The 27,387-nt window shown below is 37.3% G+C and overlaps 1 protein-coding gene across 10 annotated transcripts in view; it reads right to left on the reverse strand.

Moving 5' to 3' along the window:
- The window catches only part of R3HDM1 (R3H domain containing 1), an 84,434-nt gene that overhangs the window by 29,678 nt on the left and 27,369 nt on the right, over positions 1–27,387 (reverse strand). For 6 of the 10 annotated variants that reach the window (XM_062004451.1, XM_062004450.1, XM_062004441.1 and 3 more), the window contains exons 2-11: positions 21,941–22,149; positions 20,869–21,076; positions 13,095–13,136; positions 12,551–12,640; positions 7,080–7,194; positions 4,678–4,756; positions 3,118–3,177; positions 2,895–3,035; positions 263–371; positions 70–165 (exon numbers count right to left, since the gene is read on the reverse strand). In XM_062004451.1, coding sequence (XP_061860435.1) covers positions 70–165; positions 263–371; positions 2,895–3,035; positions 3,118–3,177; positions 4,678–4,756; positions 7,080–7,194; positions 12,551–12,640; positions 13,095–13,136; positions 20,869–21,036 — 900 coding nt within the window. In that variant the 5' untranslated portion in view covers positions 21,037–21,076; positions 21,941–22,149. Of the gene's footprint in view, positions 1–69; positions 166–262; positions 372–2,894; positions 3,036–3,117; positions 3,178–4,677; positions 4,757–7,079; positions 7,195–12,550; positions 12,641–13,094; positions 13,137–17,379; positions 17,466–20,868; positions 21,077–21,940; positions 22,150–27,387 lie in introns of those variants that run through there. The other 4 variants (XM_062004445.1, XM_062004442.1, XM_062004447.1 and 1 more) reach the window with 4 other exon arrangements.

Raw genomic sequence — 27,387 nt, forward strand, 5'->3', positions numbered from 1 at the left:
TCAACATATGCGTGTGTGTGTGTGTGAAGTATTTACACAAAAGACCATAAGATTTTCTTTGATACATACATCTTGTGCAAATATTCTTTCTCTAGCTCTCTGATATTCTTCTTCACGTTCTTCTATGGATTTACTTCTTCTGTCATCTTTTAATCGTATTCTCATCTAAATTAAGTGATACAGTGTCAGCTTCTACAGGAAAACAGTATCAATACTCAGTCAAATGCAGCAAGTGGAAGGAAATAATCCATATGTATTTTACCTGGTTGTCATCTTTGTCTAAACTAGAGTTATCCCTTTTAAGGATGTACCGTTTCTGGAAATCATCACTCTTCTCATCCTTTATATGCTCACAAAACTTTTGGTCAGGTCTGTGAAAAGTTGTTAGAAAGAAAAGATTTATGTTTTTGTAAACATACACTTGACACAGTGGAACAATCTGGAATGTACTCAAGATTAATGTTAAACATACTTCACATTCTAACTGAAGTGACAGATTTTGCTTGTCCAGGCAATGGAAAAGGTACCAAAACCATAGGATGATGTGTATCCCCGACATGTCCTATTCCTGAGGCATAACAAACCTGCTTTTAAAATCTCTTCCTCCTTCAAAGTTTTTGCTTCAATTTCCAATTAGGGTGGAAAGCAAACCACATGCCCTTGGGGAATCAGAAGTGCTCTCAAATCCAGACTGGTGCCATGTAATGGATACTGGGCATGCATGGAAGTGAAGATAGGTGCTTTCTGCTAGAGCTGTAATACCTCAGAACTCATTTCAAGGGAAAACAGAAGATAAGAAGATAGAGGAGAAAGCACTGAAACTTCCAACACAAAGTTAAGTAGAAATAAGGAAAAGAAGAACAGTTCAATGCAGGCAAGCAGAGCTTCACAAGATCACAGAGAGAGGATGAAGCAATAGATTATGTATATTGTTTTGGTATTTTATCTATTTTGTGAAAAAAAAAATGAGATATTTTGCAAACTCTTGTTATTAAAAACAGATACAAATTACCTAGACAATAAAACTACTACTATTGCAAGAGTTCTCAGTCAATTCAGAAATATTGGTCTAATAAGAGACAAAACAGATGTATACTCCTCTCTATTTCTTTTTCTTTACTCATTACCCAGGACATCAGCATAGAGTCAGGAGATTGTTTTCTATAAACAACCAAAGAAACCCCTAACTATTAATTACTGGATGCCCAGACATAATTAGCAGGCATTTCAGAGAACCTTTAGACTGTCTTACCTCTTTCTTTTAAAGGTCCCTGAATTTACTGCCCTGCAATCACCAACTTCCCACTCCACTGAGACGTCCCAGTATGCACTGGGTTGTTGATGTCAGTAACATCACTGATCGGCGATGGAGCCGGGAATCTGCCTATGAGGAAAAGGTAAGTTTGGTTTTATTCAACATGGAGCATATCTCCAAGGTTTTCTTTCTAAATTCTTATTTTATATCCAAAGTGATTTAAAATAAGAATACTGAAAACACTAAGAAACTTAACGTCTGTAGGTTAGATGAAATGCCTGCTAATTAGTAACTACACCTATAGGGGGCTTCCAGAGGCCATAATCTATTTAAACATGTTCAAGAGGAAAAAAAAAAGCATTAAAAATGTAGAAATAATCTTTTAATAGTTCTTATTCCACACTTGAAGTGCTACACTGAAGCTTCAGTCTGGAGATGCTGGTGGATGCAAAGGGAACAGATTTGAAATGTATGGCTTTATAAGGCAATTTAGACAGAGAATGTCTACGGAAAGTCACATCCACGAGTACACAAGTTATTTAACATATTTAGGCTGTATGTATTTTTCTAGAAAGTCTTGAGGAAGAAACTGTTTACTTAAGTGAAAAGTCATTGTGACATTTTATTTCAGTCCAGCTGACTAATATTAGGGTGGATAATCAGACTCCTTTCTCTCAATGCTACGGAGAGTGAACACAGAGACTGGGACTTGGATGCAGGAGCTGTAAACTCCTATTTTCATGTTCAAATCAAAGTACTAAAAAACACCCAAACCACAACAAAACCCCAACCAAACAACACGGGTGTCAGGCAAACGTTCTATGTTAAACTAGAAATCAGGTGGCATAAACATGTTAATCCTTTGCCTCCCAGAGAGAAAATAAGAAGACAGAGTAAGTGCAGAGGACAGAGAGAACAGCTGGGTCCCTCACATGAAAACACCAACTACACGTGGGGTTTTTGAGTTGCTTTGGCCCCAGAGCTACTTTATTTTTGTAATACACATTTGCCTAATGGTTTTTCAAAAACATCCTCAGCCCTCACAGGAAAGTAGCATGCCATGACTTGTTAACCTGGTTGACACTTCCACTGATGAGATGTTGGTCTTTCCTGCCACGTTTATTTTGTAAGGGCACTTATTCCAACAAACAACTTCAGTGCCTGAATTTTCCCAGCAGATTTTTACAGTGCAAAAGCCAAAGTAGCGCAATTCTTGTCCCTTCCCTTTACCAAAACAGAAATTGTCCTGTTCCAAGTTAAGGGCTGGTTCTGCTTTCCGAGAGAAACAATGTACTTTGTACACTTTACTGGTAGAAATCTTTAAACAGATAAAATAGTTGATACAAATTCATAGTTCATGGAAAGAAAGTTAGCAATCCCTTTCTGTAAGAAAAGCAACAAAGTTTTTAAAACTCACAGATAATATCCTTTATTCTCCAAACAAGTCTGAACATGAAACATTGCACTATTAAACAGCATTGGAAGATGAAGAGTAAAAATCTTGCCACTACTTCTCCTTGTTGCATGGTTCTCAATGAGCAGACAGACTCCTGCTGCTATGAATGCACCACCATCACATAATATATCCCAGGTGTTAAATCTATGCATTAAAAAGTTTGTTAAAGACTTTTACACTTACATTCTTGTATTGCTAGTTTTGTTTACTATGACTGACTTCCCACTCTGGTCCACGTTGTGCTCTAATCCAAAGTAAGCAGCTACCCTGTGCAACAGCATTCTATGGTAAGATGTCATTGGGGGAAACTTTTTTCTTGGAACTCTGGAAAAAAAGAATAGGAGCTTTATTCAATCAACAGGAACACTCTTGAATTCTTTTTTTCCTATAGGAGTACAGTACTTACTCATTATTACCAATGAAATCTAAAATTTCCTGTTCTAATTTCAGCAGCGTCAATCTGTCCCTGAAAATAAAAACACAGCAACTCATATATGAGATACTCCAATAACTACAGTTGTATTCATCTCAAGAATGCACAGATAAGATCTGTGACCAAGGCATGAGGGCAGACTGTAAACAGGACCACCACAGATCAAATGCAGTGTTTTTAAGAAAAAAATATTCATTTTTCACTAAGTTATGCTGTATTGAACCCAACTAGTGAAACATACTGTTCTCATCTCAGAAATCAGAAGACAAAGATCTTTCAAGCAGTCTCTGCCCAGCAGGCTCAAGAGAAAGAACAGTCATTGAGACGACTGTCTCAAGAAGAAGGAAAAGCAGCAACTCAGTTGTTTCTTGTTGGTGAGTATGGGCAGTAACATTTACAGAGGCCTGAACTTGCCTTTAGATCATGAAGCACATCATAAGAACACTAAGATGCAGAGCAACAGCGTACTGATATAATGGGAGGCACTACTGCAATGTACCAACAACCAAGTGGTTAAGCACTGGCACATGCTGCAACGTGGTAAGATATTAGAAGAATATGAAGAAGCTAAAAAGCAAGGTGACAGAAGTGACAATTAGTCTGAAAAATGCTTATGTCAGTTCTAATAAATCACTGACATGCAATGAAATTAACTGTTGCACTGTTAATAAGGTTTACAAATCAGAACTAAGCTTCCTAGTTATTGCACATGTAAATCCTCAGCTGACTTCACCTACAGTTTCTTTTCTTATTTTCACTGGGATGCTTTATGGCTTCAGATAAGAAAACCACAAAAGTTTAGCAGGTCTGTGCTTTCTAATTTCACTCCATAGGATAAAATGGTGTCCCCTTTTAGCTCATTCTACATTTTCTGCCAATAAAATGGAAAAAAATTATGACACTGGAAATTGTAATACTAATATGAATAACAAAAAGCAGTGGAAGAGCTTTTGTGATTGACAGCAGCACAACTCCATCGAGTTAATTTCTTGCCTTGCACATGTAGCCACATGAAATCCCACTGGGGAAAAGAACATACAAGACAGAGAGCAACCTACTCAGAAAAACTCCACCACAAAACCATGGCATCTGTCTTGCTAACAAATGATTGCCTTGAATTAGATTCAAATCAGATTTGGCTCCTGACATGCAGAGTGAAGATGTCTTTGTCTAATTATGATTACATGGTACAGCTGAAAAAGTTTCCTTTGCCTACAAGTTCAGTGCAAGGAAGACTTAAAGTAAGAGAAGGCAGTTTAGTCTCTAAGGCAGAAACTAAGAGAGCACAAGTTTTATAGACATAGTATTAGAGTCTCCTCAGGGAGAAAACTGCACAAAGATAGATCTGTAAACATTAAAAGCATTTAAACCATTTCAATGTCCTAAACCTCAGTTTGTAGAACACATAAACCAGTGTTTACATTTAGGAGGGGGAAAAAAAGCCTGACACTCAACCAAAAAAACCCAAGTGTTATGACCCCTCAGGCAAAGAAGAAGAAAGAAAATCAGAAAGGTGATGTTACTGATGCTTACCTGGGATTGTTTTTTAATGTATTTACTAAAAACTCATGAAGATCTATACCAGTGGAATCTGTATACTCTTGGCTGGAATCTAGGGGTAAGAGGGAAAAGAGTAAAATTACACTTTGAAAAAAACACTGTTTTTTTCCCAACTACTGCTGAACACAGTATTTATGGATCAATACTATATAACTATCAGCCATGTTATTCCCAAAACCAAACACTCCCAGCTTCCACGGAAAAGGCTCATGAGTAAAAAACAAAATAGAAAAACCACAATCCCACCCCCAATCCCCTAACTGAAGCTATTACAAAAGCAACAGTATCAGCAACACTGCCAATCTGTTAACAAATTACTATTTTGAAGCACCGTAGTACCCCGAGTCACCTGATTCCCAGTTTTCTCAATGCACTACATTGCACTGTTGTATACACCTCTGTGAGCCAGCAGCTGATCTAAAGAGTTATTGGATGTTGACTGAAGAAATACTGTCATTTAGAATTTACCCTTCATAAGGGTTATTTTGCATTACCAAAAATCCTTGTTTTGTTGGGCTTTGTCTCACCGAAACCAGAAAGGAGGCAGAAGGTTGAGAGCTCTTTTTAAAAGCTTCTAAACGTTACGTGAAAACAAAGTATTCAAAGTTACATTTTGTTCTCTAAAATTTGTCACTGAAAGAAAGGGCTTAACACCAAATCTTCCCCATATGGGAGGCATCTGACAGAGTTCCAGGTCTTAGAATTCAAAGCTATAGGTGTTTGTAAGAGCAAGTGAGCTTCTATTAGCAACACGGTAACTCAAGCACAAAGGGTAGGATTCAAGTGGAGACAGAACCTACGTAAGCTACGATCAGAAGTAGCAGTGGCAGAGCAGACTCTTGGCATAGTGGGAAACTGGGTGAGCCAAATGTCCAGGCTTCAAAAATGAGACTGAAATTTTCCTAGAGAAGATCCCTGAGAACAAGGAATGTCTGCTTCCCTAAAGGCGAACAATAGTGGGCTCCTTATTTGAAGAGCCTGTTGTGCTATCAAACCTGCACACTTATTATCAAGAGAGTATAAATTAAACCAAGCAAGTTTGAGTGCTTAGGGTTTGAGATTGCTTTTGATTCAGGGTGGGGTGAAGAAGGGTAAAAAACTTTTAAGGTTGAATAATTATTTTCATTTTCTTCATTTGCAAGTGAGCAATGATTTAGTTATAATTACTAGAAGCCATCATTTTCTATTTTAGCACATCCTGAACCGAGAACAAATTAGTGGGCGAGTTTAGAACAGCTACCTCTATCTTAAGCATTTTGTCACTTTGCTCTCAACTCCTCTCCTCATCATTACCTAACACTTTGGGTATTTTTTTTTAAGGAGTGGGGTGTGGTTTTTTTTTTCCTCCTGTTCTTAATTTTAGAAGGTGGGCATGTACTTTAAAGGCTGAGCAAGTCAGCTCTGAAAAAACGTGCTATTTAAGGCATCAATTTGAAGACTGAGATTTATAAATGCAGTGAAGGTCTCCACCCCAGTGCCTTTTTTTTTTTTTCCCCATAAAAACTTGTCTGCCAGTTGAGGCAAGATGCACTGAAATGCCCCTTAAGGAAGATACTATGAGATTGAGGGACACAGGATCTCAGAATCTCAAAGGCTGAAAAGGACTTTGGAAGATCACCTATTCCAACTCCCCTGCCAGAGCAGGACCACCAGAGTAGGTCATGCAGGAACTCATCCAGGTGGGTTTTGAATGTCTCCAGAGGAGGAGACTCCACAAGCCATCTGGACAACTTGTTTCAGCGCTCCCTCACCTTCATAGTGAAAAAATTCTTCCTTGTCTTAAAGGGTTGGATTTGCTTTTCATCATTGTACCACTCTGCATTGTTTTCTGTTCATTATATTTTGGGGTTTTATGTTTTTCATTGGTGGTAGATTGAATTAACCCCCATTTTCTTCCCCAAGTTGAGCAGTATTGTCTGTTTTGCCTGGGCCCATAAGTGCTAACTGAGCCCTTCCTGTCCTCAGGGCTTTCCAAAGGCCCTCCCTTACTTATGGTTGATCATGGTCCTTTGTTCCTAGTATGGGTCTAAACCAAGACATCCTGTAACAACAAAGTCTAAGAATAAGGTAATAAGTTCTACTGGCTAATAAAGTCACTTGGACACATCCAGGCAACACAATTGCACTTATGCTGGTCTGGATAGCTAAATGGGTGAGAAAGGAAAAGCATTTGCTGGAATACATGTGTTCGACAAGTCTCAAAAGCACAGTATTCTCTGGGACCAATTCCTTCTCCAGCTCAGAGACATCTGACCTATTTGCTTCAAGAAAACCAAGCATTGTTTATGCAATGATGACCTGGAAGCAAACTGTATTTTCTCTAAATATTCTTTCTCTCCACAATACATTTAAAAGCACAGTGACAGATAGCAAACCTCTTGATAACATTTTTCTGGACAGCTTATCGCTGGATTTTTCCTTTTCTGTTTCATCTCTTGCAGGCTTTTCTTCTGTTTCAAAAGACTGTGACAACTGGATCTGAATTTTCTCCTGTCAAAAGTAAAGATCAGTCATCACGGAAATTATTCAAACAATACCGGCAGCAGAACTGGTTTGTACTATGTTACCTGCAAAATAAAGAAGTAACAAGGAAAATAATTGTTTTCTGATTTATATATTTTCCTTCTGACCTCATGTGTAGTTTATGTGACCACAATATGACATTATTTATCAGTAAATCAAAAAGGCTTAGGAAGTACCACACACATTTTAGCATTTAGGTACACTTACAGACCCTGAATGCTATTTCAAAATGAAACCAAAGTATCTTATTTGATACACATGAAAACATTCCAGTTTTTAAGGCATATAAAAACTTAGAAGCTGTATGAAGTAATGTATCATCCATCTTGCTTTTTTCCCTCCCATTCTTCACAGTTCTTGACTATTAAAGCTTGTTTCTAGTTTCAATTTGGTCTATACTAGTAAAAAGAAATGAAACCAAGTATTTAAATCCAAGAAAGACCAGCATGCCTGGATGCACAAAAAAGGGAAATATTTTAAGTACAATATAAATTTGCAAACCTTATTGCCATGAAGGCTTAGACCCTTACATTCCTGTGTATTTTGACAGAGTAGCTTTGTGTGCAATCATCTCAACATCCATGGTTTTATAGAAATAGGTGAACTATCATAAAAAACGTTTCCCAAACACAGCAAATAAGAGCTTTCCTTTCAAATTAGTGACACACTGGCTCTATAAACAGTGGAAGATTTTAACTAGTTTTTCATACCTCTTTAATCTGCAAGAATATTGTCAGACATATTTCAGACAGCAAAGACAGGAGGTGGGGGAAATGGAGACACTATGTGTCTGAAGAGCTCCAGGAGAATGAGTGGTAAAGTTCTATAAGATTCCTCCGCCACTTGACCCTCCCATAAATGTCAGTTTTGCTCCCCTAGATGCTAATTGAGTTAATGCTCTCCCCCCCCCCAAACATCTGATCCTTCCCAAGCCAAAGAATCTACCCCATATCCAACTCTTGCCCATCCCTGTCCTGCACCTAATCCTTTCCCATGCAATTCCTCACTCTTCTTTCAAACCCATTGTTACCCACATAGGTACCTGCTCTAAGCTTCCCCTCACGTGTCATTCCACAGACTTGATCTCACTCACGTAAGCTGGCCAGAGTTAAATATAGGCAGGATTCACCAGGCTAAAGGCTGTTTCACACGCGAACACATCCTTGCACAACCTGCAGCAATGCTCCTCCCTGTCGTAGCACACCATACTGCTCTCTCTCCTTTGGTCCCTTCAGAGCTGGGCAATGGGAACCCTATACTAATGAACTTACAGCTAAAAACTCCTTTCAATACGTATTTTTAGAGTAGCAACTTTTTCAAATGAGAAAAACAGTTTAGCTGATAAAACTATCAGCTCTCTCTTTCATTATGATTTCCCCCTTACATTAAATGTTCTAATTAAACTCATTAATTCCCAAACATCCTGTAAAACAGCATTACAAGTGTGAAGACTTCTAAGCCTTTATGAGATAATCTATAATCAATTCTGATAAAAAGCATTACCAATAATAATGAACTTGACAATTCATTTGGCTACTAACTTTAGAGTCCCAAATAAATCTTTGCATTTCTCACCTCATGAACTTGAATATAATTCAAATGAGCAATTTATTTGTCATTTATTCATCACTGTTCACCTAAGAGCTGTATAGCAGTTCTTTAAAAGACAAAGAAACACATTTATGTCTTCTTAAGAAATTATTTCTGACTTGGATCCACCAATAGTTTTCACAGTCTAATGTTCCTTCAGTAGAAAATTGATTGACTGCATATCCTAAATTCATCTGAGGTAAGAGCATACAGCAATAGTTTAGTCAAAGGATTTCAGCAAGTAATCATTTTCATACTTTCCCCCAAGGAAAGCTAAAAAAAGGAATAACCATCTGAACAGCCAGTTCTTCTACTACCACCAATTCTACTTCAAAGTGTGATATGACAGAACTGTGCACCAAAGGGCACTTGCTTGTGATTTCATGCTATAAAAACTGTAGCATCTAATTAAATATGACCTACTTGACTGAAAAGCTGCTGAAAAATCCTTTCACTTCTCTTCCCTAACATTCTTTTAATGCCACCCTGTTTGCAGTGAGTGTCTGCTGGCATACCAATTCAACAGATTCTTCTCTGCAACTGAGATGACCCATCCCAAGTCTTCATAGCTGCAGAAGGAATTGTCACCAAATCCTGATTAAACAAGTCAAACAAAACCCCAAACCTCTAAAATCATCAAAACTTGATAAATTCCTCCAGCTTTAAACACCTGAGAAAAAGCTAAGAGTGAGGAAATGTTATAGAGTATTACATCAAGGCCCTGTGTCGTGGGATCTTGGCTTTTTACCAGCAATCTCTAAAACCAACAATAACTTGAATTTACACAGGACAGTATAAACTAACTTTAATGCTCTTGGTCTTCTCCCTCCACCCTCTCTCCTTTGGATTGCTTTATTTTGTAAAAGAAAAAAAAGTTCACTCTTTTGAAGGTTTATATACTTGTTACCCATAATAACTATCATTCATATCAGAACAGCTCTTCCTTTAAAAAAAAAAAAAGGTGAAATGGATCGTCTTTCCCTATTGTTCACACTTCATATTAGAATATCTAGAAGAAAAACAACTCCAGTATCTAAGATTCTGACAAAGGACAGCAAGAGAATAAATAGTTAGGGTATTTACAAAGATAAAACATCAAATAAATCAGTTATCTTTTTCCTCCTGCAATAAATTGATAAGCTTGTACTTTCATAGTCCCTTTTCATTAATAGGCTGCCAGTGCCTGTTTTAAGCCTTTAACAATCAAGGCTTAAAAATCTGTTAAGCTCTTACCTAGGTTTCTCAGTAAGGAGTAGTATCTATATTATGTTGCAATTGCTTGATCAAAAATAAACAAGTATATCAGAAAATAAAAGCATCTGCTTGTGACAACTTGTCTGGTCTGTCAACTCCTTTTATTGTATCCTTCTGAGTAGATGTAGTTAGAGGCAGCAGTAACTTGCTAAGTGACTTCTACACCTGGAGTTTCACCTTGCTAAGAGCTGCTGTACACACTAGTGTGGATGGTGTGACTGAAACTGTCACAGGTAAGACTACAGTTATCCCAAAACTCACACCAATTCATAGTTGAATAAGTATATTTACTATCCCATCAATGCTAACACTTTCTAACCATTAAAAATTGGGATTCTTCAAATATTACCAGCAACTTCATCCTGAATTTTATTCTTAACTCTTAAAGTCAATCATAAATACAAACACAAAACTGGATGCCATTTTTCAGTAGCAATCACTGAATACAACTGAGCAGTGACTTTTCCAGCAAGGGAAATCACTCACAGAGGTTATTCTTTTGCTGCCAGAGAGGGATGTGCAAGACAGTCTCTCACATCACCCAGACATTAGGCCTCCCACACGTCCCAAGCACAATTAACATATACACATCATGCTTCGAAGTGTGGGGCTTAAGGTGGCCAGCAGCCAGTTGGTGCTTACAGAAATCTTCTATGCCATTCCCAAAAGTTCTTTGTAAAAGAATACAAAATGGGTGAAGAAATTGGTAGTACGAGTTGTTCCAGAACATTCATGCCCCACAGGATGTGCACTCCAGCATCAGAACTTGGAACAAACCCCTATTTTTGACTCCTCTCTTGAACAAACATTTCTGCACTCTACAGGGAAGAATCAAATTTGTTTTCTCAAATCATTTGCCCAGTTATTGAGATTCATAAAGCCTTTTTTTTTCTAGGATGCTGTTTCTAAAGAAAACTCATTGCTAGATCTAATTTTATTTCTTAATAGGCAATCTGGTTTAAGGTATTCCTTTCCTACAAGCTTTGATTATCACAACATTCAACTCATTCTGCAGAACTGCCCTTTACATTTCTTCTCCTGCTGCAATAATTCCTTTCAAGAACCTTGCAGTACCCATCTAAAGATAGATTCCCAGAGGACATAATAACAAATGCTGTCTGAGGAGAACGCTTATTATACATGTCTGACTTGAAATCATTAAATACATGGTGTCGTATAGTGCAGGAGGTTTGAAAAATCCTAACATCTCTTATGTTTGTAACAGACTGTGGATGAACCACCCATCAAATTAGGATGCTCTTATCCTGTAATTAGACACAACGACTGAAAAATCTAAAGTCTTTGCTTCAGACTGAACAACTAAGCCTGAACTAGACCTCTCAGGTAATTTTGTTAATTTTATGCAAAATATTTCAACAAGGTTTGTACATCATTGCAAACAGCATTAGCCTTTTTGTTGTCTTTTAATCTCTTAACTCTGCAGTCTACACCAATCTAAGACTAGAACACGTCAGAAGGCCTAGTTTCAAACTTTCTCTAGTCATCTCTTCAAATATTGGTATGTTAGTGAAGGACTATGAAAAATACTATTTTCTATTTTTCCAAGGAAAAAAGATCAAAAACCTAGACACTTTGTGGTTCAATCTTATAAAACTTTAATTAGCTTCACAAATACCTTCATGAATTCTCAATCTCTCTCCTTCCCCAAAACCAAATTACCACTCCCCAAGCAAACCCCTTCGCATCCCACTCTTCCACAGGTTCCTTCTTAAGAAACACGAGACTTCTCACAAAAAGACAGCTTAGAAGCTTTTAAATAACAGCAAAAGAAATCAAAATGCTCTATGAGTGAGCCACTAAGAATCATTTCAGTTTTGTTAGGGGTGAAAAAGAAGAAAAGCATTTTGACACCTCTCATTCATACCTAGAGCTAAAATCAGTATTTTAAAGAACATCAGGCTGGTTTAAAGGTAAGGGCAGAAAGGTAGATTCTGTTTTAAATTCTGAGGTATTTTAACGTCTTTTGTCCAGCATTTAGGAACTTAAGCGTGTTATAACATCTGAATAGATTATTTTTCAGACATACCTCAGCCATAAGTTAATGGAACTATTAGCAGTTATGACTAATATGCAGGAATTCAGGTAAAACATCAGAACTTACAACTGTCTACATTTTTCTGAATATAAGAAGCCAGTAAGCTACAGTGCATAATATCATTTACTGTGTTACGGATAGCAGATGGCACCTAAGCAGTTTAAGGGTACCTCAATTGCACTGTAACACTAGAAAATTCAAACAAACCCCCTCCTCTTCCTGTTCCACAGCCATTAACCATTATAGTTCAGAAAAACAAAGTGGCAGTTTGTTCATCTGATATTACCACCTCTATTAAAGCTGTGTTAAAAACCCTTTAAGATAAGATGGCATCTGCACATTTAGAGAGCACCCAAAAAGATTTCCTTTTGAACAACAAATTACTTGAAATTGTTTCAGAAACTTCAGTAACATGATTTTTACCTGGAGGTCCCGTGATATTTCAGCTGTGGGAAGTGGTGGGTATTCTTCACATACAGCAAGGCTCCGAACTAACTTTAACTTTGTGTTTGACTAAAGGAAAGTATGTAAAATTAAAAACTATGGCTTATTAAAAAGTTATATAAATATACCACGAGCCATTATTTTTTCCATTCACTTTACATTAAACAAAATGGCTGAAAATTGCATTTGAAATCTTTTCAGCAGAATAAATTACTTCCTTTAGGATGAAAATACCCAAGCAATCGCAGCTTTTGAAGGCACTGTCAGCACAAGAGAGCACATCTAATGAAAAGTAAATAAAATCTTTGGGAAAGTGTTTCTCTCTAGAACAATAAAAAGCCACCAAAAATTATAAAGGCAAACCACAGAAGCAGACAACTAGGCAAGACAAAAATCCAACAGAATAAAACAAAGCTTCAATGCCAAAAAGAAAAGGAAAACTAAAGGCACTTTTCACAAAGTAACAAAGCTTCATCAAGCATGAAGGGCTTCCTTAGCATGCCAGCACACAAGTCTACTGTACCTTCGACCTTTTTGCTGTCTGTCCAAAAGACTGCACTGGCTGCTGAATGACAGGCACAACAGAAAAGGTTTATATTAAACTTCGTAGTACAATTTGATCAATACACAAGTCTGTACAAGAGAAAGCTTTAGCAGTAGTTACTGAGATGACGGTCAGATCTATGAAAGCAACAGCAGGTGCTTTTGGCTGGAAGACTATATGCTCTCCCTATTTCATTGTGCTTGCCCTTGACTTCTCTTCATTTAGCAACTATAGATACTACAGGAATTTAACAGGAAACAAGCATTATTCTTGTTCAGTAAGATCCAAGCAGTTTACTCTCTCGCTCAGCTTCAACATCTTAAATTCTCATGTCCTGAATTCCCTGGCAACATGGTATGTTTGCTATAAATTTTCTTCCTATTCCTGAAACCTACTTGGAAAAATAATGTAAAAAAAGGGAAAAGGAGGAAAAATAAGCATTGCCTTTACAGGGAAATGGACGGTGATCTACCATAAGTAGGTTAAAACATATGGGTTCCTTCTTTCATCTTAGGATCTATGAAGATGGACTATAAAATGGGCCATTTCCCCCTCCCCAATTTAGGAACTTACTATGTAATAATTTGCCTTTTCTTCTCCTAGATCCCTCCCCTTCTATTACTATTGCTCCTTCAAGGAAAATAAAAACCATTACCAGAATTTTCCTACAGGATAGATGATTGAAGGGTACATCTGAATCAACAGAAGTGTTTAACAATTTCTTTACTGCATAGTTTAAAACTAACTGAATCCTTTCTGACAGTTCTACAAGAATAGAAGTACTTCCAGGTGGTGTAAGAATTGGTTTCACTGTACAACTAAAACCGATGAATAAACAAGCCTTTAACAGAACTAGTTTTACCCAGCACAGGCCTAATATTTGTAAGAAAAAAGTAACCTTGCCAATACATTTTGAAATGTTGCTTAAAAGACAACATCTCCTCCTTTTTAAAAAGGAAACAAAATGAAATCTCTATCTGAAAACTACACAAAGATAGCTCTCTGCTCTATGCTCATAGGCACACCTTAGTATCTTAACAGAAAACACATGTTGCTAAACGGAACACCTAACCAAAAGTAAAGTGTTCTACCACATAAAGACCCCCTCTCTCACTTTCCTCAAATCCCAAATGTATTTTTTGGATGTTGTGTCAGCTTTGCTGAAGATCAGCAGAAGGAGAGATTATTTAAGCTCATTTCACTGTATAACAGCATTTTAAATAGCAGCACTGGTAACTAACTGAACTCATCATCAGTTTTTTAAAGGAAGCTCGCTGAGATTTTGAGCAGTAAAGACTGTTCAAACGTTCTCATACCTGGAACAACACAGAGACTGAGTTTTGCTGCTACTTGCAAGATATTTTTTCTTGCAATCAGCTATGCTGAAAGCTGGCACTCAGCATATCTCTGGTATAACAGAAACTTTGCCAAGCTACTTGGCTTTCAAGAACTGGATAATTTCCCAGCTCATATCAATCACAACCACATCAATTATCTTGGGTGGGTTCAACTCAACTAGTGTGAACTTAAAATCAAATCAGCATTGCCAGCAAAGCCCTCAGTTCACTGTCAAAACCAGAAAAGACTCTATATTTGGGCAATTGCTTATCTTTTGCAAAATTCTGGGAGCTTTGAAGCCAGTACATAACTGAAAAGACTATATGGAAGATCCAAGGGGCATTGGAGGAAATCAGCATAGTTATACAGGAGATAAGAAATGTAATTAAATTAGCCAAAAAGCTTCTGACACTCTTAACCAAAACTTTACATATTAGGTATGCCATATATATATTTTAACTGTTTTAAAAAGTGTTTAAAAAAAGAGAGAAGAGATGGTTGTTGGGAAGCAGGTATTACATCATCATTAGATTTCATTAAGATCTGTACAAAGCACGTATCTTCTCTTCACCTCGCCTCAGTGAAGTCTAGGTAATCCACTGCAGCTAAACTGAAGTACATTTGTTCATGCCAGAAAATGAAACAAATTCCTCAAAGTTTAATTGAGATATTGAAACTGAAATGATCTGGTACCAAATCTGAATGCTTTGTAAGAAGGTTTAAAATTAACGTGTTTTCTGGATTTCCATCACGACAGGACAAGTTTGATGGTACATTCATAGAATTATAGAATGGTAGGGGTTGGAAGAGACCTTTAGGGATCATCTAGTCCAACCACCCTGCAGAAGCAGATTCACATATTTCACGTGTGCTGTACATCATGTTCCACTTTGCTTACAGAATTATAGTTCTGTTTCCAGGCTGGAAAGCTAACTCAATGGACACTGTCAATTATGCTGCATTTAAAGATTTTTCAGTCTAGGTGTTTGTAATCTATGGGGAATAAGTTTATCAAAGCAATATAGGATATTCAGAATAGAAAACTAAGGTATTTGAATACTGTGGTGTTCAATTTCATGAGCACCTGACAATTTGTAGGGACCAAACCAACACCAATATCATTAGGAAAAACACTGTACAGGGAGATTCCCCCTAGATTGAAATGACTCCAAACTCAAAGTTACATAGATGAGTATCATCCCACCCATATTAAGGCTTGTCATCTAGAAATAACTGCCTTTGATAGGTATGGATTCTTTGTTTTCCTGCATGACTTTAATGATGTCAAAACCTGCAACACAAGCCCCCATATACAGCTGTAACTGAGGACTAAGCAGCACACACTTGGCAGCTAAGAAGCACTGAAATACATCTGGCTATGGTTGGACGGCAGGCCTGTGACATAAAATCTATGTCTGTAAGAACAAAACAAAGTCTTGTGGTATCAACAGTAACTGCACCCACAGAACTTGAAGCTGAGTAAGGATACCATGTTTCCACTGGAACTCCAGGACAAGAAGAGGTCAATACATTTTGTAGCCATTAATGCACATTTTCAGGTTTCTGCTCTGTGAATTTAAGTTCTGTCCTGTTTTCTCTGCACTTAGTAGGTTTTGTTCCTACACAACATCTTTATGTTCCCCACTTATGAAAATCAATTATAGGTACTCTAGAACGTGTAATCCTTAGTGAGAGCAAATTAAGCAATTTCTCTCTATTTGCAGCTCTCAAAGACATTTGGACTTGAGAAAACATTTGTTAATGAAAGCATGATTAAAAATAAATTCACACCCCATTGCAAGTCATTAAGGGCATGATTTCAAGACAGTGTTTAAAAGCAAGTGTTTCAAACAACTGCATAATGAAAATAATGATGAGGTTTTTGTCTTCAAAAAAACACCAAATGAATAAACTCTTAAAGTTAACTGCTATCCTTTATTTCCAAGTACAAAATAAAAAGAGAGTTAAGATATTTACCAAATACACAATCATATAGGTCCAGGTTTTCAGTAGGAGTACTTGCTTGTTTTATTTTTTCCTAATTCTCCCCACAAATCACGTATACTAAACACAAAGTAAAGATCTGGAGCTGCGAAACACCTTCCTCTATCATCACTATGCTGTCTAAACGAGTTGGGTAAAAACAGGTCAGGGACAAGATGGCAAACTTGGAAGTGTGAAAGGTTTTGTGAAAAGGTACTACATCTATTTCTGAAGTACCATTTGGACATTTCAGAGGACAAGCATGACATGACAGACCTGAACAAAGAGTGTTCCAAGGACAGTCAGTTTTTCACCGTTCTTCTAAATTAAGTCTCAATTTTAAATCCAGTTAAGGGCTACCTAAGTCCTATCAAGCACAGAAAGCTTTGTAATACTCAAGGAAAGAACAGTGTGGTCTATGGTTACTTGCTGCTCTGTGTTAGGGAGTAGTGACAGAAATTTTCTGACAGAGTATGACTGATGGAAAAACAGTTCCACTGGACACAAAGGCATTTTCAACAGTTCAAAAGTAACACAACAGAATCTGCCTGAGCATTTATCTCTTAACAAGTATTACATTACATGTTTTTGAGACAAAGACAGATAAATCCTGCAAGACAAAAACAGCTGGGGAGGAGGCAAAGAAAAGTCTCAGAGAACTCAAGCTGTGAAACAGAGAAAACAAAGGTTTGTATGGAGGGAAGAAACTTGGGAGGAGCATGTATACGTGCTAAATAGAAAAATTAATCCCTCCAATGGACAAGAATATCTACTTAAGTGGCACTTCAGGACATGTTTTTTTCCATCCAAAACCATTCTATGATTCTACTCTCTAAGTGTAATTAGCATAAATCCAAAACAGAATTCTACTCAACACCGTTTGTCTTGCCCAGATCATACAGTGGATGCATGAAACTCCTGCAGTCACACACCAGTCTCCTACCTTCTGTGAGGCTTCTTTTGGTGGTGACATTTTGATTTTACCCTCCATGGTTTCCAAGTGCTTTTTCCGATAGGTGGTAACATGCAGCTTGCTCTCTTAGTCTTTCACTGCCTTGGCAATCATCATCCCATCAAGGATCTTCTATCTATTTATTAATGGTTATTTTTCAGTGCAGAGGTATTTAAAATTCTTCTTCCCCCACTCATTGTAACACCTGGATTGTAGACTATCCCACAAGAGAAATCCAGGCTCTTGTCAGCATTTCCTGACACATTAACTTTCTAACAACAGTTCTTACAGTGGATGAAGTATTGTCTGTCTTTCCACCCAGTGACTAAGGCAACAAACTTCAGACCCTGCATTCTAGCTAATTGTGAATTAGTGTATTGTCACCTGACCTGAATAAGATTAACAAGTGGGAGACAGAAGTGACTAGTGAACCAAAACCTTTGATCACAAAAGCTACTGTAGTGCTGACATGCACATGACTTCTGTAAAAGCACTTTTCATGAGTGCCTCGTTTCCACTTCCATTTAAATGTTATTTGATGGTCAGCTGAAAAGAGGACAATTCAGTGTTGCATAGATTCGTACTGTCACATTCAAAAATCTTCCTTAATAATTTTTATAACTATCATGCTGCTTTAAGATTGCCACAGTTACATTCCCAAATATAAACACCAATTTCTGGAACTGCGAAGGTCCAGAAACATAAAGTCAAATCATGACAGGTTTAGACAGAGAAAAGATCATGGCTTGTTTCTCATTTGGCTGTAAAGAAGTTTAAAACCAAGTAGCAACTGTAACCAAGCATATTACGGTAGTTTGACAACAAGCTTGAAACCTATTAAGCAGTTAAATACTATCTGGGAAGTCCAAAGCCAAGTCCCATACAACTCTAACTCCACAAACTGTCCTCTTATGTACTCCATTAGTAACCTAAAGAACAGACTAAATCTGATAATCTCTAACATTTCCCTGCAAATCCTTTACTCTTTTTCCCCACCACTACAATAACTTTTAATCTGCACTTAGAGAAGCACATCCAGGGAATTGTCCCTAGTTAGACTATTTAATTATCCATTAGTTAAAAACTTGCTGACTCCCCTAGTTTTCTCAGAAGTGGTGTTTACTATGGACATGCCGATATTTTTTGTTTGTGTTTTAGCAGAAAACACGCTTTCCACAAAAAAGGCCCAAATATATAACATATTTGCACTAGCAGATACCACAATACAAATGACATTAACTTTGTCATTTGTCCCACCTTGTCTTCCTACCACTCTGGAAATCAGCATCCTCAACCTACAAACTCAGTTTTTAATTACAGTAACACTTATGCTGAGATTCTGACTTTGACAGAAAACTCACTTTAACACTAAATGAAGGTGACAGTAAAGCTGCCTCCATCAAACAGCCTTTGTTATCCAGTTGTTCAGTTCATCTTTCACATGGCAGATCAAGCATTTCAGCCACCAACTATTACTCCTGTACAAGAACAAAACCAGGCAACCAAGTCCCTTGCCAAACCCCTCCCCATACATCGATGGCACCAAAAGATTTTCTCTAGATGAGGTCTGACTATGCAGTAACATCTGTTTGCATGAGGAAAGCTTTGCCACTTGTGTCTCATAGAAGTTTCCACAGTAACTTGTTAAATGAGATGCACTGAATGAGGGAAATGGGAACGAGATTTTTTTTTTCCAAAGTTATTGAACTGTATGAAAATAAATGAACCTTAAAATTAATTTTTAAGGCTGCTACTAGCATATGCCATTGATTCAAGAAAATACCAGTTCAGCTATAATATCTACCAGCTTTTCAGCTGCAGTTCTCTCTTGTGTTACAGGAGAAGTATTTCATTTTAAGGATTTCTTTTTTCCATAACATTATCTATTTACACTGATGCCAGTCTTAATAAAGCCAGCAGATATTGAAGTGTAAAACTGTATTGTTATTACAGTGGTCTACAAGATTTATTTGGAAGCAATTTAACACAGCAGATAGAGCTTACTTCACTCAGTGGAATACCAAATTGTTAGTCTCCAACAACATAACTCCCAAAAGAAGCTTTTAATCAAATTCTCAATAAAAAGAATCTAATAAGCCACTGTCTTGGTTTTCCTACCCACATGAGAATGCTGTCATACCCCATATCCCAATCAGGATTTTTATCAGAGAACTGTTTATTATTAACCCATTGTTTCCTACAGAAAACTATGTTTTTTGAAATGCAAGCTTCTGTGTTTTCTCTTAGACATGTGACTAGTTTTCTAGCTTGTGCCAGAAAATTTCAGTTGCTTTGCTTAACTCCTCACCTCATCTAAGACAGTTACAGTCTTCAATGACCAAGTGGGAAGCCTCATCCAGGAGTTAGCTAGTTTGTTCCATGTGAAAGAGACCCATCTTTCAAGGACCATCTTTTAAGGTTCTTGAGCATAAACACCAGCTCGCACAACTAAACATTTAAGATATTACATTTGCTGCCATAAAATTCTTAATCCATCCTTATTTGATGTGTTCTTCTTTACAAATAAGGTATTTTTATTCTATTTCCTCTGCCTCCTTTTCACTAGAAATTTGATGCCACAATTCCCTTACAGGAAAGGTTGCTCATTTATATGCACGGATTCTTCAGTGTATGCATGAGGACTGCTTAAGCTTTCCTGCCTAACAAAGCACATGCCAAAATTGTCAAGCAGCAAAAAGCAGAGGAAAAGGGAAGGTAACGGGAGTAACTGGATAGCAGCCAAGATGGGATCACAGCTCAGCAGTTTGCTCCGTCATGGATGCAGGTAGAAAGGCTGAACCTTCTGCTGGTGGCTAAGGCAGGACTCAGACCTACTGGCCTCAGGAGCTCTGCTGACTTGATTCCTCTGACACTTGGGGGTTGGGATTACCTACATAAGATTACTTTAGCCTTATGCTTTACAGCTCTGCTGTAAAAGTTACACCTGAGCCACTTGTACATTGCACACAGCTCAAGAATCCTAGATGGGTCACTCTTACCCAGGACAAACATGCTTAGCCATGGTGCAGTGCTTTGTTCATACAAGCAATACTCAACATCTAACTACACTATTACTATATATATTATTCTTAACGCTGTCCAGGAACTCTTAAACTCTGTCAGGGTTCAGCAACAGTCAAACACAGCTTGAGTGCAGAGTTTGTCCCTTGTCCTACTACAATGAAAAGACTGAACATCACATGTGCACTCAAGAAAACACAAATGCGGACAAGTTGCCTGGATCCCATGAAAACTGCTCAACTACTCCTAACAGTTAAAAATGATTGACACATATTTACATAAATATAAACACAGAAGTGGGACACAGAAAGAGAGAGGAAGCAATAATTACTTTACTTGCAATCCTTAACACTGATCAAGTCATCCTGATCTGTATCAAAGAAACATGTTAAAAGATCACGAGAAAGGGAGACGAACGAGATACAGATTTAGTGAAATACAAAGTGAAAAGCTTCTTACCGGCATACTGTTTGTATCAGGACAATTTTCATCCTTTTCCACTTGAATCTGCTCCTGACTTCCTGATTTTACAAGATTTTCAATGGGGTCTGTATCTTTAAGTTCATCTTCCGAACCCTTCATTGCATCAGTTTCATCTTTTACAATGAGAATATCAGACATCCTCATTAGAAAAGGTTATTTTAAAATTCTACAGGAAATTCGGAACCTTTAGGACAAAGAAAAAGTAGATGACTGAGTAAATTTAAATTGCTAAAACCAAAATACATGCCTAAACAGTACTCAAAATAAACATGATTTTCCTGCAACAAGGATTACTCCTCCTAAAACTTTTTCCTGTCTTGTCTCAGAGGAAAAGACTGACCATTTTTCTGTCAACCACTTTTATCAAGAGGCTTATAGTAACAGACATCTCTACAAACAAGAACCAAGAGCTACACTATAGGATAATGCTTGTAGGTTTTCCCTTCCATATTTTCAAATAACCATTTAGATACTCCAAATCAAACCAGGTTCCAAACAAAAGAAGGCAAGCTTTTCTCTTTTGGAAGGAAGAGAGAATTATGTATGGATGTATTTTGAAAATGGTTGAAAGCATGTCAATGAAGCATAATGTATCAAATGTGAAATTATTCTTAAACTTCATTAAAACTTTAAAGTCTCTTAGTTACAACTGCAACAAGTTCCTCATGTGGGAACTACGTTACCTACTAAATATTGCAAACCAAATCTTAATGAAATTAATCACTCTCTCAAAAGCAACAAAGGAGAAAAAGACAGTTTGGGTAATGAGGATAATAACAGTTATCAGTAACTATAATTTATAATAATAATTTTAAATACTATATAAAGATAACTAATGATTACAGCTGTCATAGAACCACCCCAAATTTCCCCTAAGAACTGTAAGTTCTTGTCATTACTCAGCTACAGTCCAAGATGTAAAGCCAAGAATTTTCCATTTCTTTAAAAAAGCAAAGAATGAGATCTGAACGCTTAAAACTCCTTCACAGGAAACAAATAACAACCAGTTATCATTATGGAAAGTCTAAGCAAGTATCTGATTTAGTACCTGGTATGTCCTACAGTTTGGGGATTGTGGTCTCCCACAAAAATAAAATAAAATAATCCAAAGTTCCTTTTCACAGTTGTCAACCAAGATGTCAGTTGTAATGAACCATCTGGAATCTGGCAGGAGGAGTCCCATGTCCTTATCCCCAGTGTAGAGTCCTGGACAGAATTATGTTGTCTTGAATCAGCAAGAACATCCCTTTCGAATGCCTAAAAATCAACAAAGAAAAGACATGACGCTTTTCTTTAGGAACACAATGACACCCAGAACCTTAAGTCATTTCAATTTAAAAAAAGCATGGAAGAAATCAGCATTTGTCATATCTACTTATTCTACATGCTTTATGTAGCAGTCATCAGGTTTTTCTTTAAACTTCCAAGATATTTCTGTATTACAGATTTAAGTAGCCGCCACAATAAACATTTCTTTGGCATTCCCAGCCAAACTCTACTTCTATAAACAAGTATCTTCCAGAGCAGTCTGAAAAGACGGTATGAAATAGGCAGCCCTCCAGGGGTGGAGGACTAATAAGCCATGAAAGGTCACAAATCCCCCTTAATACAACAGTATTTTTCTCTTTGTCATAATGATCTACAAGCACAATACATAAACTGTATTTTGGGCAACTTATGTTACAGAAGAAAATTTAATTTTACTCAGTAATCATTCTTGAATGAGGATTTACAAAATTTTACAGAACTGGCACATGTTCAGTCTTCCCTCTTTTTCAAATCTGCTTTTCTGAGAAGTAAGTCATGTCACCACTCACAAGAAAGCATGCATTTGAAGTGGCAGGAAACAACAGACATCTAACAACAACCAAAACTTAACTCTGAGGAGAACACCTCATCGTGCCCAACTACACTCTCAGTACAACAGAGAAGACTGTAAATGGCATGAAACAGCAGCACAATGTCCCATGGACTTCCAGGTTTCCTTGTAGGTAAGATTAAAGATTGGCTACAATTACTTTTCTAGATCTGAAGAAACATACAGATTGACAAGAGATATGAGATACTACAGACATTTTGACTTCATAAATCTTGCTGCAAAGATGTGTGGGAAAGAAACATAAAAGATAGGCTGTGATTCATGCCTGTAAGAGACCCTCTTCACTGAATCTAATGGAGGGGAAAGATGAAAGAACAAATTGTAAATAAAAAGGTGCAGAAATGCAACAAAGGATATGCAGTACTGTTTGGTTGTTGAGTTAGTTTTTCCAGACAATCCAGATGGTCATTTAAGATTTTCGAAGAAGCTCATATTAATGACCTCTCCTGTAAAAAGGACTTGAACAGAGATGATGTTTGATTTTGTTGACTGACGTATGGTTTATACTGTATTTACATAAATGTTAAAAAAGATTACAGACTGAGGACATAAAAAGGCTTCCACTTATGTCCAGCTGCAAACATAATATTGGAAACTAAGTGTATTTTATTGCTACTCCCCACACAAATCACAGAAGTAGTAACTGTAATCAACATCTTGAACTTTTGTTAATTCTATCAAATTCACTAAAGCTCCTGGCCCTTTGCAACACCATTAAAAAAAACCAGTACTATCAGCATACTCACTTAGCAAAACTCATGGTGCAAACATTTACATGCCTATGCCAATCCAGAAAACTGTTGCACAAGAAACAATTCCTTATATTTTCTTTGACAACCTAACTGCAAATCAGCTCATAACTTGTTATGAATATATTTTTCACCTGCAGACAGACTTGAAGCCTCCAGATTTTATGCTATGCAACCTACAGTAATAGGGATATAATTGAATAAAAGCTCTATAGTTTCAATTCACAATAAATATTTTTGTTTTATAGAACGCAGTTATTTTCAGCTCTATGCTTCAGATTTAGAGCAAAACACATAAAAAAGGAAGATGAATCTTGGCTTATCTGAAAAAGAATTTTTAGCACTAACAGACAGATTCACTGAAATTGGTAATGCAACTGGTTTGTGACCCACCATCACAAGCTATAATGGATAACATTCCAGCCCTGAAGTTTCCTCTAATGCAAAAAATGTTCATAGCTGAGATAATATGGTTCTAGTTCCTAAATTTGCACAGACTGGATTAAAAAGGACTTAAGGAATTATACGTGCTGCAGACTTGAAGGGGGAGCAGGGCAGATCACAGGCCACCCTTATGAATCCCATCTCGTTCACTTTCCCACATAAGAAACTCAATAAGTTGATTTACACCAAATCCCAACAATGGCTATAGGCTGGATAATATCAACCAATATAGGCTGGTAGATTTTAGTAAGAGGGCCGTGATACCTCTGCTCCAAAGTTACCCAAAGAGTTCAAAGGACTGAATATTAGAGATAGAACATTACCTGGTTTTGCACTTAAAAATTTAAATGGCCAGTAAGGGGTCTTATGAAAAAAGCCTTTCAGTTTTATACCTCCTTTTATAGGTAACAACAACAGGCATCTACTTTACTAGAGAGAAAGTATGTAAGAGTGGAGGATAACATGCCATATCTATCTTCTTTAACCTTTAGAAATGCTGTTCCTATCTAAACACTTATTACCAAGCTAGTAAAGGATTTGGAGCATGTCTCATATGAAGAACGGCTGAGAGATCTGGGGCTGTTCATCCAGGAGAAAAGAAGGCTCGGGGAGATCTTATCATTCTCTACAACTGCCTGAAAGGAAGTTGCAGTGAGGTGAGGTTGGTCTGTTCTCCCCAGTAATAAGCAATAGAACAAGAGGAAACAGCCTCAAGTTGCACCAGGGGAGGTTCACACTGGATTTGAGGAGGATTTTTTTTTGCTGAAAGGGTTGTCGGGCATTGGAACAGGCTGCCCAAGGCGGTGCTGAAGTCACTGTCCCTGGAGGGGTTTAAGAGATGGGTGGATGCTGCACTTAGGGAAATGGTCTAGTGATTGATAGGGCTGGGACAAAGGCTGGACTCAATGATCTTAAAGGTCTCTTCCAGCTGAAATGATTCTATGATTCTATGAAATGTATGTTCTTCCCCTTGATTGTCGTATTGGTAAGACTATATCACCACCATTCACCCTAAATTGTATTCTCTTCCTGAAGAGTGGTGACCACTTTGTCTAGACAACTACTCTGAATGTGCCCTTTTTCAGAGGGAAAATTATTAGTACTATGTAGTACTTCTTTGCTCTAGTACTATGTAGCCATATACTTCCCAGTCAGAAGATCATAAAAGTCATCAACTCTGTACTCTTACTGCTTTATTTTGCACAATCTACAGGACAAGTGATAAAGAAGACATCAGGAAAAGCCAGTCTCAAGTTCTACGACATAAGTCTCCTGGATTGTGATACATGAAAAACTACTGGGTCTTTTGTTTCAGGTTCCAACTTGAAAATCATCCTGTGCAAGTCAGCTAAATGGACTTGTAATGAGTGAGGGTATTTCTGGGAACAGGATCTACTCAACTTAATCCAATTTCTTTAATAGGCATCAAGACTTCCATCTCTTTCTTGTTGGCAACAGAGATGGAGATAAGAAGCTGGGCTCTGCCCATAACAGAAAAAATCCATTATTTTTCTTCTAAAAAGAAGGTACAAGATAGAAGGGGATTGTTTTTCTTTTTTGTTGAAGTTGTTATTGATACTATTGTTGTTAGAAGACCTCACGAAGAGCTGCCATAATAACTAGTATTAATTAAACTCAGAGCAGGAAATTGGATTAGAAGGCTGGAGATGAAAAATCTACATTCAACATGCAAAGTGGATACACTGCCTATGGAAAGGCAAACAAAAATTTGTTTCTTAAAAAGGCTTCAGTACATCAAATAATTCAACAGAATTCTCACACAGAACATAATCCTCTGTAGTGGACAATATCCACCTATCTCATTTTTACTGTGAGCAGTTTACTCCTTAACCTCACAGTCAAAAAAATCAGTCAGTGCTCAATTCCCAGTGAGGCTTGTTGCAAATGATTCAGAAATCTCCAGACTGCTTGTAGCACCTTCTCTTAGCTCTCAATACTTGCTTTCCTCTTTTTCTTTATTATCTGGGCAGTAAAAGCTGGAATTCAATTATCTATCTGTACAGTACAGAGAAAGCCATATTTGCTTGTACTGTGTATCTATGTTAGTGTTTAAAAGAAGAGAAAGAAAAAAATAACCAATGTGCTAAAATTTGAAGGAGGAAGCGGCAATACTTGAGTTGACTGTCCCAGCACCAGAAGACCAGCAACCACAAGAACGACTGAGAAGATACAGAACCAAAACAGCAGCTAAGGTGAGGGGAAGTATACATTACACCAGAGACAGGCAGTAAGAAAGACTGATATTCATCCAAGTTTTTAACATGTGAAACATTTGTGTAATTGCTACTCAATTACATGTTAAATGTGGGAAAAGACACAGACTGAAACTGTTTCTCTCTGGTACCTCTAGATTTCCTGTAAGCATTTCTGAAACACCTCGTACTTCCAAAGTCTTTCACACCTTTCAGAGAAGTAATGCTAGGGAAGAGGAAGACAGGATACATACACTACAGAAGATTTCTGACCAGGAATTCTCTATTCACAGCTACAAGCACCATGTTCATAATCAAATTAAGTGAAAAGGCTGGGAATACGCTCAAAACAGTGGGGATGGAGTTGAGAATAAACTGTATTAATCTAATAAAAGATATCTACAATAATGCATTTATGCCCTTGGTTTGCTCTTGCTACATTTTATTTCTTAATTCTCCCAGCTTGGAATCACAGAGCTGACAGGTCCTCTGCTTACAAGAAAGACCCCTTTATGCATGTACACATACTCTGAGGAATCACAGCAGTGAGTTATTATTTATGCTGTATTCCATTAAACTGAGAACAATCAATGTTGGGTTTACTTACTTCTATTCTCTTTGAAGCAGGATTATAAGGATAATCTTCTCTAGAGAGGAACTATCAGGAAGGGGAAAAATGCATAAAAGATGTTCTGCACTAAACAACAATTATCTTCACTACAAAAAGACTAGACTAGTATTATCCTTGTCAGAAGCCATACTGCCTACTTAAGGGGAATTCACAAATTAACCTGGTTTTTCCTTTGGGAGACTTGAGCTGTTTAAGACCCATGTTATTTCAAAAACTCTCGTGTAGAAGTCATTACATGAGAAAACAACAAAACTATAAAGATTGGCCTCATACCACAACTTATATAGCAGATTCATGTAACAACTTCCTCCACAGCTTCAGTGGAAGAACTGATTGATCAGTAGAGCAAAACCTCTGCAAAGACTCTTGCCCACTCTAGCATGCTGGTGATACAAGCCTTCTTTGGGTGTGGAAACACTAATTTTGGGGCTTTTTTTTGTGAAAGGTCAAGATCTTCCCTGGGAAAAAAAGATCTGTGAGAAGACTCTTGTATAAAGACTTGTTACAAAAGCTTCTCCAGCTATTTTTCACCTCAACTATTTTAGGCATCATTTAAACAATATAAACATATTAGTACTA

This window comes from Colius striatus, chromosome 11 (assembly GCF_028858725.1).
Source record: "Colius striatus isolate bColStr4 chromosome 11, bColStr4.1.hap1, whole genome shotgun sequence".
Lineage (NCBI taxonomy): Eukaryota > Metazoa > Chordata > Aves > Coliiformes > Coliidae > Colius > Colius striatus.